This window comes from Lycorma delicatula, chromosome 8, assembly GCF_047948215.1.
Source record: "Lycorma delicatula isolate Av1 chromosome 8, ASM4794821v1, whole genome shotgun sequence".
Lineage (NCBI taxonomy): Eukaryota > Metazoa > Arthropoda > Insecta > Hemiptera > Fulgoridae > Lycorma > Lycorma delicatula.
Window position 1 is genome coordinate 92,026,438 of NC_134462.1, and position 12,645 is coordinate 92,039,082.

The following is a 12,645-nucleotide window of genomic DNA, read 5'->3' on the forward strand; positions in this document are numbered from 1 at the left end:
AAACCTCGATTGGAAGGACAAGAAGAATCAATAAAGTTCAAATTTCAGATTTTAGAAAATCAAATAAGTCTAACTGACTGAACTAAGGTTCAGTGAGGATATGGTATGGTAAATTGCGCCTATAAATTATTCAAACAGCCCACAAATTACATGAGTATTAACACATCAAAACATATCTAAGTAAAACTATCTTCTGATTAGACTTCATTAAACTGCAATGTAACAATTACATAAGACTGGAAAATGATGCGTTACAAATAAAACTGAATTATCTTGTAATAACTTTCATTTTGTTCCCAATTAAGTTAAAAAAATTAAATTAAGGAAAAAACAACTACTATTAGTATTAAGAAATTTTACTTCATAATATGTAATTATTTACTACGTACTAACAGTAAATACAATGAATTTATTTTGCTTTTCACAAAGAGTTTAGTAAATTAATAAAGAATCTTCTTATGATTCTCTTAAAAGTTGTAAAGAGGCTATTATCAGTTGAATCATGAAAATGAAAAATAAAATAAAATTATACAGTAAATAAGTAGGTTCTTGTCAGTGTATAAACAATAAGCAAGGTTGAACATTCCTGTAACTAACAATGAATAAGTTTCAGGGCTATAGATTTCTGGCTACAGGACTCTCTGGACCAACTCAAGAACTCTTTGGACCATTTGCACTAACTGAAGAACTCAAGCAGTTTTCTGCTGTACACAAAAAGCCTGTCTTTTTCAGGCTATTCCCCCCAAAAAAAAACAGTAAACATCCTTACGAACTGATAATTCTGAAAGCTCTGCACTAATCCAGATAGTAACATCCTAGAAATCAAAGGTGTATAAATGTAGTATTTAATATCAGTACACAAAGTCATTTTCAGTAAACCTGTTTCCACCTATTATTTAAGTTAAAACCAATACTGGGTGTATTCCACTATATGTGCATTATGTCTCTTTTTTTTGTTATTGTTATCTTTTTTTTCTGTTTAGTCTCTGGAACCACAGTAAGGTATTACTTCAGAAGAAGAATGAGGATGATATGTATGAATTTAAATTAAACATAGTCTTGTATAGCCTCAGAGGTCAACCATTCCTGAGATGTATGGTTAATTAAAATCCAACCATCAAAGAACACCGATATCCATGATCTAGTATTCAAATTCATATAAAAGTAACTGCACTATTACTAGTACTAGATTTTCACTAATTTATAAAAACACAGAATGTACATTATTCCTCCTTCAATTTACATATGAAAAATAATAATAATAATCTTCAACAGCTATCTTACAAAAATTGATGAATCAGTAAATGCGTTATTTATAGTAAAATCAATGTGGTGAAGACCTTCAAAAGTTCAAGAATAGAAAAGGCAATATAATTAGACGGTTTGAAAAATTGAGACTACTTGACATAAGAGGAAATGATGTCAAAGGCAACGTAATGTATTTCACTACGTAAATGAACATTTGAAGAATTTGGAAATAATAAAAAATAAAATACACAAAATTATTTTTTTAAAATATCGAAAAAGAATTTACTTAATATTATAATAAAAATAATAACACAAGAGACACAATATATTATTTTACTAATTCAATACAGAAAACCATAACAAAAAGCTTCAAATTTCAAACAAAAAATGAGTAAATAAAATTATACAAACAAGAGGATATCAGTATATAAATACAAAAGCATAAATACAAAAACATTTACTTTTTTAAAAGATAGTAAAACACCAAAATATTTTTTTTATTTATTGATCCATAGCCTTGTTTCATTATGGCTGAACATTTTCTTTTTAATGAGTTTATAAGTATTGCATAACTAAACAAAAATGGAGAAAACCAGTATTTTCATAATTTGAAATTTATATATCACATGCTTATGATATCAGCTACATATATGGCTTTCTTGAACTGAACTACATAAGCAACTGCATTCATAAAGTTAAGTACCTATAGCTTGTTACTAGCTTACCTACCCTTGTTTTCTATTAGCCAGACCATTTTTCAAAGTTAAATAAAATTAAAAAACTGAACGGTGGGCAAGAGACACTGTAAGGACCTAATGACATTAAATTATAAATTATTCAACTTCCTGTCAACCTTTGAAATGGTAAGACAAGTAATAACCCTATGGGCTTTCCTTACATTTCATAATCTTTAACAAGATAAGAAATTAAAAATGTAGTTCAGCAAGTAGTACATCTATGTACATAGTAGTAGTACATCTATGTATGCATGTGCAATACTAAAGAAGCACTTTTTTAATTTGGTGGAAGAATGTAATACCAGTGATTATAGTGTTTTATAAGTACATTTATATTTTTATAAGCGATTCAATCATTATGTATACACTAATATTTCAATCAAACACTGTATTTTACTGTGAAATTTATCATTTAATTTGAAGAATAGTTTTGATTACTACTTTAATTTATATATAAGCAATTGATTTTCTAATTTAATGTTATGAGCTTCCAAAAGATTCTTTTGGGGTTCTGAAAAAATTCACTTTTAAAAATGTAATAAATAATTTTACTAGTTTTAATTACTAAAATTTATTTTAAAACTTCATATTGAAAATTATTTAAAAAAAGAGAAAAAGATAAAAGTAACCACCATACCTTGTTTGTATCTGCCATGTTTCTTTCCCACAATAAAGTAGTATGGCGATTTTGAGTGACAACTGCTTCCCAGTCGTTCCAGCGTGAAGCAAGGGTATTCTTTCTAGCAGTGAAATGTTCTGTCAGTGTAGAGACACATAGCCTAGCACGCTCCACATCCAGATACGGGTCCCCGACCTAAACAACAAAATAAATAGCATTGGCATTACGCCAAATCAACCACTAGTCTGGCCTAGCCCTGCAACAATCCCTACCAACTGCAACAGTTCACTTCACGTCTCCAGTTGCTCTCTTTCCAGCTACTAACTCACTCACTCACTCACACATTCAACACTTTTAAAGTCTATTCCTCTTTCTTGTAGTAACTACATCGCATACAAACAAACATCCTCCCTTCTCTACTATACTCATTTTATAATTTTATTTTTTCCTCCTTCCTATTTTCTATCGTATTAAATCTATTTTATCCTCTTCTACCATCATGAGCCTTCTCCTAATATTTTTATTTTATAATTTTCAACTTTTCCTTTTACAATTTCCATTTCACAGAAACAATACAATAAAACTGAATAACCACATCTCTGTAAAGATTACTGTTAAAAAACCAATTATAATACAAACAATGATTTACAGAAATAGAACTGTAATAAGAACCAAGCATTTACAAATGTTTTATGTTAGTAATAAATCATTTACAAATGAGTTATTATTATTACAATTTATATATCTTAATTTTCTACTAAGTTTATTAATACATTCTATATAAATATAAAAATATATTAATAATGATTTAAAAATAATTACATTTTAATTCTTTCTGGTCTTGTACACATAATCAATCAGTATGAAGTAATCACAGGACACTTCATTCATACAAACAACTTAATTTTCTTCATATTAAAGAATAACTGTTCTACGATGCTGCAGATTCATTTTCAAATTTAACCAACCTATGTCATATGTCAATGGTAATAAATTTTTCAAAAAATAATTATAAAATAATTTTTAATCAATAAAAAAAAAAGAAAAGTTAAATCTAACACAGTTGTAGCACTTTCCCGTCAAGCGGCTAAAACCGTATTCTGGGAAAGTCCTACAACTGTGGGTTGTTTCAGAAGCACGGCTTACACACACACGAACAACTTAATTAAAAATATTTATCATTTTATTTAAATACATTTTTTCGTTTATTTAATTCAATGATTCTAACTAAAGCGCGCGCGCATACCGTATTTAATTTGCACGGGTCTTGCGGTACTAGTAGCGACAGTCGGCGCTAACTAAACTAATGTAATTTCACAACTTACATAGACAAATTTCGCTTGTACGATCGGCAGACTGGTGTAGCCGCGAGGCTTAACGCACGAGGTACCGAGTTAACCAGGCGATCGAGTTTGAGACCCAGCCAGACCGAGTTCTTTTTTACACTTCAAATATTATTCATTTATTTAATTCTGCCGTTAACCTGTGATGTCACAACATAGCTGATGACTACAACAGCATTTTTTGGGGTGGCGGTGAGAGTTTGCAAAAAAAAAGTTGTTAAAAAAAAATCGTTAATAAATTTCCTAAGAAAAATATTACCTTAATTGGGCGAAATCTCGAGATACTAAGGGTGGGTGGCCTTGCTCTACAGCCTTACCCCCCTTGACCTTTTAAGTTGAAAATTTAATGGCATCAATGCCCCATATATAGACGTAATCTGACCAAGTTTGGTCAAAATCGGTCCAGTAGTTCTAGAGATATAATGTGATTTAAAGGCCAAAACCAAACATATACACACGAGCATTGACATCCGGAAAATTTCCATCAGGTTTTTTGGATTCCTTAGGTGTCAAAACGTAAAGATCCAGTGAAAACTGCATATGCCTAAATTAGACCGATTACAATTTTTTCCTTTCTGAATCTAGACGGGAAAGTAAAAAATGTTAAGTGAATGCATAAATACACTCATGCACGAAGGCGGTCCAGAAAGTAACTTACTTTTGTGCTTAGCGTGTAGATGGGTGGAGATAGAGCCGCGGTTGGTCTGGTGGTGAGCGCGTCTTCCCAAATTCAGCTGATTTGGAAGTCGAGAGTTCCAGCGTTCAAGTCCTAGTAAAGACAATTACTTTTATACGGATTTGAATAGTAGATCGTGGATACCGGAATTCTTTGGTGGTTGGCTTTCAATTAACCACACATCTCAGGATGTGTGGTTAATTGAGACCGTACAAGACTACACTCATACATATCAACCTCACTCATTCTCTGAAGTAATACCTGAACGGTAATTCCCGGAGGCTTAACAGGAAAAAGAAACAAAGAAAACAGCCGCCATCTTGGCGTCAAAACGTTTTTACACTCAGTACGCATCAAGCTTGAGCAGCGAGTGGACTGTGATTTTTCTACTTTGTTCGCTGTGAATTACTGAAATGTGCGCGTTAATAGAAAATCCCGCGAATTGTGAGGTGCGTTCAGTAATTAGATTTTTACTGGCAAAAAACCTCAAACCGATTGAAATTCATCGGCAACTTTGTGAGGTGTACGGATATGTAATTATGAGTGAGTGAATATGGAGTGAGAAAATGGTACATTCAGTTTAAAAATGGCAGCACCAATGTTCATGATGAGGACCGCAGTGGTCGACTTAGCCTTGTGACTGATGAACTGTCGATGAAAATCTACAATAAAATTCGTGAAAATCGCCGCATTACGATTACGGAACTCTCGCTTCATTTCCCCCAAATTTCACGAAGTTTACTACATGAAATTGTATCGGAGAAGTTTGGTTATCACAAGTTTTGTGTCAAAAATTTTAGACGGCAGATTTCTACAGAGAAAGAATTGAAAAGCTTGTGCATCGTTATGATAAGTACCTCAATTTAAATGGCGACTATGTAGAAAAATAGTTTAAAATCGTCCCTTTCAAATGTATATAATAAAATTTATTTTTTTTATTGGTTGGTTTTTATTTCAAAACGTAATTTACTTTCTGGTCAGCCCTCGTACATGGACATACTTACACTCTGCATAGAGCAAGCAAAGCAAATTTCAAATCTCACCATTTTTGTTGAAAATTCATTGTTTAAAAATTACATTTTTGTGTCATAAGATTGTATGATACTCCTCCGCTTATATTAAGCGGTCATGCCTAATAAATTGCTTTTAAATGTCCTTATCAGTATTCTTTAATAGTTGGGGTTCAATTAATGGCAAAATATACATAAGAAAACCAATTTTTACAAAAATAAAAAAGTAGAAATTGTAAAATAAGATGTTAAAAGATTTCATTATTTTATTTTATTTTACAAAGAAAAGAAAAACAATTAAAACATAAATAAATGTAAGCCATAAAACAATCCTTGCAGAATTTTTCACTTTATCACTTTATGTTGATAGTTTTTTATAAATATCAAAAAAGGGACTTCTCTATAGAGAAAACTGATTTCTAGAATTATTAAAATAAACTTTTTAGAAAAAATATTCAATTCTTCTTAAATTTTTATTTTTGAAGTTTGTGTAATAATTAAAAAATAACTACCACCACTTAGTAATCCTCAGTTTAGTATTAGTATCAAATTAAAATTTAAAGAAGACTTAAAATTATTCTTTAGTTTTTATCATAATTTTTTGCTTAAAATTTTTGATTATTAGAATTGTTTAATTTTATTTAAAATTTTAAAAGGAATTATTAAAAAAACCTCTATGTAAAAATTTAAATGTAAGAAGCTTGCATCTTAATAAAATTAAAAAAGGAAGGTACTTACGTATTAACGCCACCGCAGCTACAGCTTTAACAAAGTAGTCAATCGGATTTCGGTGGAAAATGGGCCGATATAGAGTTTAACATAGATTCAAAACAGTCTTTATTAATTTTAATAAATGGTTATTTATATTTATTTATTTTATAAATATTATTTATTATAAATATTATACGCTCGCTAACCTTGACTAATTAACAGGAGTGTTTTGATTATTTAAATAATAAATAATTGTAATAATTACTGAATTTATTAAATAAATACTCAAAAAATTACGGTGTTAATTAGTCAAGGTTAGCGAGTGAAGCGAGCATAGGTTAAGTTTGGTTAAATTATATTTATAAAATAAATAAATATAAATAACCATTTATTAAAATTAATAAAGAGACTGTTCATTTTCCACCGAAATCCGATTGACTACTTTGTTTTTAAATAAAGCTGTAGCTGCGGTGGCGTTAATATGTAAGTACCAAAAGGAATTATAGACAAACAGAATAAAGAGATTGTTACTGATTTGAGCAAAGCTTTTCTAGAATGTGAGAATAAATATTATTTTTTAACTGTATCACAATAAAAATAAATAAAGAAAAGAGACTACTAATGAGCACAAATGAAGACTCTCTGGAATCCAGAAATATACTTTTTTTTATCCTAATTTTCCAACTAATTTCCTGGAATTTATGTATTAATACTATAAATGTCAGAATGTAACCAGGCTATTCGCTGTTAAGTTATAATAATTCATTACTAAGCAATAAAAATGATAACAAAAAAATGAAAATTTCTTTAAATCAAAATGTAAACAATGTAATTATTTTGTTTGAAAATGTCCCAAGTAAGTTATCTAATAACTTAATTGGGATAATAAGTAAGTTATCTAATAACTACAAGTGGTACTTGTACAGAATAAACACTTCCTCATTTTATTTGAAGTTTGTTGAAAAAAGGAAACAAAAACTTCTAAAAATCACATATGTTCCAAACGATCAATTTTTGCATGTTTTTAAATAGTTATAGGAAACTAAGGAATACCTTAAACACTAACCGATTTTTATTGCCTTAGATGAGGCAAAATCTAACAAAATTTTATTTAAAGTAATCTAGGATTTACTTATCGTGAGAAAAGGAAAGGTAGTTGCTTAATTGTAATGATCCAGTATAACTTTATATGGAATCGTAGCTTTGTTTTATTTAAATAGCATGAATTAAATACCCTTTTTCTGAGAAAACAATTCTAAGGTTATTGCCTGAGTGAAACTTTTAAAGCATCTTCAGTAACAGACAAATAAAAGAATCGAATGTAAAGACAAATAAATAAAATGCAGCTACAAATAACCTGACATAAAACAGACTAAATAATGTTAAACTGGTAAACTAAATAACAAGGTGAGTATAGGAGTAAAGGCTCCCCCACTATTATTTGATTGATAAGCAAAAGTGAAAATAACTATATAAAAGAACATGAAAAGAATAAAACTTAAAATATATAAAGGTCTACCAAAAGCTTCATAAAGAATAATTATATATACAGATGATATGTTGTTAATATTTGAGAAAAATTGTTACAGTTGCAAGTCAGATAGTATAAAATAATTTATATAATTCAAAATTTACTACTAAATTAGAGTTCAATAATCTTTTTAATTATTTGTACAAGTCTACTACTGAAAACAATCATAAACATCCTAGTGACGAAATTCAGAAGCATTTACTAGCATAATATATAGAGCAATTAAATATTAGAAAAGTATTTTTAAAAATTAAGACACAAAAATAATGACAATAAAGAATATAGTTTCAGAAAATCATTACAATCATTTTATTATGGACAAAATAAATTAAATTTAGATAAACTCAATTTTAAATAATATAAAAAATTCAGAATTAATAGACTGCAAGTATAAATTTAATAATAAATAATGCAACATGTATGAAATTTTTAATTTGAAAATGTAACAAGCAAATAAGCAAATTGTGTGTGTATTGGTTAATACATACACATTGTGTGTGTGTGTGTGTGTGTGTGTGTGTGTGTGTGTGTGTGTGTGTGTGAGAGAGCATGCGCACGTGCATGTGACAGACATTTCCAAGAATAACAAGATGCTGGCATATAAATATTAGGGAAAATAAGGAATGAGGTGGTTTCCTGTCCCCTTCATCACTAAGGTACACTGTTAGGAATCTGCATGCCACAGTTTTTAAATTATATAGATAATATTATTAATAAGATAATATTCAGTCTTACAGCACACACAAAACTCCATCACCTTCAATCTGCTAATGTTATGATTATATAATGAAAATCATTTTCAAAAACATAACCTAATGATTTTGTATTGACTAATGCTATTTGTTTGTCAACAGTATTAATTTATTGACTAATATTCTGATATTTTACGTGCATTTTATGTATATATAAAACAATAAATTAATTTCCCAATTTCAGGAGGAAACAATAGACTGCATGTACTTAGAACAGTGAAAATCAAATCTAATGTTTTTTTTTACGCAGTATAAAAATTTTAATGAAATAAAAAGAGTTAAAAGAAATGAGTAAAAATTTAAAACAAAATTCATATATTTGTGAACTGCACAGTATGTTCTATGAATTTAAATAAAATTGTGGTCAAAATGCACGACATTAATTTAACAGTTAAAGTAGTGAATAGTTGGCAAACCTTATACTCTTTAGCACTTGTGAGCTATTATACTTTACTACATAAGAATATTACATAATGTTATAAATTACTAAAACTGAATCTGTACCCAACAAACAGAAAAAAAACTATATAATACAATCAATCACTGACAATATAACATTAAAAAAACTCCGTCACTGTAACAGCAACATTTTATGTTAACAAGAAAAAAAGAAAAATAAACAAATATGCTTTAGCTTCCTTTAAGACATATTCTTGTAAAATATATATATATACATAAAAAATTAAATACAATAAAAAACTTAATTAACTGTTGGAATACTACGATAAATAAAACAACTTGGCTAACAAATTAACATCTGTCTTCTTAAAAGAAAAAAGAATAAAAAAAAATATATATATTATTAACTATTTCTATTATAAAAACTGATTCCCCAACTTATTTTACATGCTAGTTTTCCCACATAATATTAAGGCAAATGCTACAAGTTCACAGCTGCACAGAAGCCAATAACAACTTAACACTCCAGTTACCTGATACTACTATGAGATAATGGTCAATTATCTGCAGCATACTCTCCCAAACTGTCATTTAATGATTTTTTCTTTTAAATCAATATTAAAAAAATTAACATTTATAATATGCATCGTTATATACTACATGTTCAACTCAGTTAGATACATTTTTCATATTATTATGAATTTGTAAAAATTATTTAAATCATAAGATACAAAAGATCTTTGGAGCAAGATTCTGAAAACATATAACACTCTGACCATTCAACAATGCTTTTTTAAACTCTGTTTAAACCTATAATTCAGAAAACACCTAAACAATAATAATTAAACAACAGTAAACAAAAATGTTTCACACTGGAACCAGGAAACTATTAATTGATTATAATAAGCAAATATCTAAGCCTCTCAAAAAAAATTTTGTTTTTTTTCCAATTTTAAAAGAAAAATTCATTTTAGGAAGACAGAAGTAGGTTTGTATGTAGAATATGAAAAAATGTTGGCAACACATGAAAAAAATAAGCCAAATGGGAATTCAGATTCAGAATCTTCTAGATGACAGATAGACTACATTTTACAATAGAAATTTATTAAATGCAAATAAATAAATTAAAATAATTATGATCCACCCACCATTCTATTTATAAATAAAGAAGATAAATAATTACAATTAAAATGAGAAGTTAGAAAAATTGAGCGACTATGGTAAATTAGGACAATAAAAGCATAAAATAATACAGAACATTTAAGTAACTATTTGGTTACTCTTTGACAGTACACCTTGAAAAAATAATGCTAATTTAAGTCATGTTGAAAGAATAATAATTTTACTAAGTTTGTAGAACATATATCTGAAAGATATCAAGTTTGCTAGTTATGACTTAAAAATTTCATGGAATTTGTGGGTAACAATTATATTTTTTCCATGCAAAAATGCAAAAGACATTATTCCAAATAGTTACATGAGCAACCAAGGATCAACCAGTGAATTACAAACAACAGATTGCTAATCATAGTTCTACATTATTTTTACAAATTAAACCAAAAATTTGAAAAAAAAATTCCATAAAATACCGTAATTTTGTTCCAAAATACTACCCTTTTGATTTTCAAAATTAATCAAAAAAAAAAGTTCATGACAGTTCCTACATTGAACAATAATATGGAGGGAATATTTTAATAAAATATAATGAAGGAATAATTAAATATAATTCAATGTAATAATGAATGTTTATATTATAATAGAAATTGATACTGATAATTATCTTGTAATACTGAATAAAACATGAAATCGTAGATTGGTAAAAGGATTTTAAAGAAACCTATAAAACTTAAAATTTTTCACACATATTATTACACATTTCTTAACATGATTCACTCTACTCATCTAATACACTTAAACTTTGTTGCTATTTAGAGTAAAATATCTTCTTAATTAATCATGAGTAGAATCTAATGAATTATTTTTCACTCTATTGAACGCAGAAGATTGTAGTTCTTAAAGGAGTGCGGGTTTGCTTTTCTGAAATCTTAAAGAGAAATAGGGGTTGAATGAAAGCTTATTCCACCACCAGTTTCAAAATAGTGGCCAGATTTTAAAATCATCATTAATCTGATATTGAATTATGAACAAATAAAACCAAGAAAAGCAAACAAACTCGTTCCAAGCTTACTAAGGAGAGTAAGGAATGAAGTGGTTTGTTTCCCTTCTTCATTGAGCCAAATTTATTGTTATGCATTAGCTCTCAAAGCCCACCTAAATTGCAGGTGATATTCAGCTTACACGTGATGCTTTCATTCTCTTTTGATGCTTTTACCCTCAGGGAAAGTAATGACTTGCATTTGCATCTCAGATACTTTACATTACATTCATAAGTAAGACTGTGACAGAGAGAACAAAGCAGCATATTAATGTACCCCTTTCTGTGAGAAACAATACATAGTCTCTAATCAGTGTTGGAAAGTTTTAACTTATAGTTACCATCACATTTAATGCAACACAAACTAAGGTTTATAATATAGCTATTGAAAAATTTATTTTATTTTATTTTTGTAAACACCTAAAGCAGAACATTTGGAAATGTTCATTTCCTCATAGTTCAAAATTTTTAAGTAGTGAAAAATTCAAGTAGTGCTCATTTTAAAGACCTCATGAAACTGAACAACTGTATAAATACATTCAATATACATATAGAAGTCACAAAAACTAAATAAATTATAACATGTAACATATAAATTATTTATAACATGTAACAGAAAATGATAAATATGAACATTTAATATTTATGAATATTTCGATAGACTATACCCTAGCAAGTGAATAATTTTAATATGTATAATTTTATTTGTTTATAAGCTTGATAAACTGATAATTTCACCTTATTAATCTAATAAAATCATGATTTTTTTCTCTAAATAATTAGAAATATTATTTCAGATATTTGCAGAACTACAAGTAAGATCCTGTCTTTTTCAGTGGTATTATAGATGGTGCTGCTGTAAATGCCACTTTGTATATTTATACGTAATTTTTTTGGATGTTGTATAATATATGTTTATGTAATTAAAATAAGTATGCTATCTTGCTCATGTTCAATTAAAACTGACCAAGAGAATCAGTTTATAATAAAATTGCAATCAATTTTTATTAAACATAAAAGATGCATATATTTAAAAATTATTTATTATCTAACATTTTTTAACAGATTATGTCCATAGGTTATAATTTATCTTATGTGGTAGTATGAAAGTGATCATATAGCACTGACGAAAAGGCCGTGAAAAACTAAATATATAAAAATTTTCTTGATATGGTAAATGAGGTTTGAGCAAAAGTGATGAAAGTACTAGCAATTACATATACTGCAATTTTATTTTTTCAAGAAATTTTCTAAGTATTGAGTTCTAAATACCAATAGATTTTATGCATTGAAATTATTTAAGGAATATTGAACACCAAAATCAACAGAGATCAGTGTTCTGTTAAATGGATATGATAATAGACACATGTTCAAACTTGTAAATGGAATGCATTTAATACATTTGAAATTTTACAATAGCAGCAGAAATCATGTCAATCTCTTTTACAATCTGTAGAGTAATAA

At 28.1% G+C, this 12,645-nt stretch overlaps 1 protein-coding gene across 3 annotated transcripts in view; it reads right to left on the bottom strand.

Annotated features, from left to right (window-relative positions):
- Positions 1-12,645, bottom strand: part of zormin — a 513,722-nt gene that overhangs the window by 102,221 nt on the left and 398,856 nt on the right. For all 3 annotated transcript variants that reach the window (XM_075372750.1, XM_075372751.1, XM_075372752.1), the window contains one exon: positions 2,623-2,799. In XM_075372750.1, the coding sequence (XP_075228865.1) occupies positions 2,623-2,799 (177 nt within the window). The remainder of the gene's footprint in view (positions 1-2,622; positions 2,800-12,645) is intronic.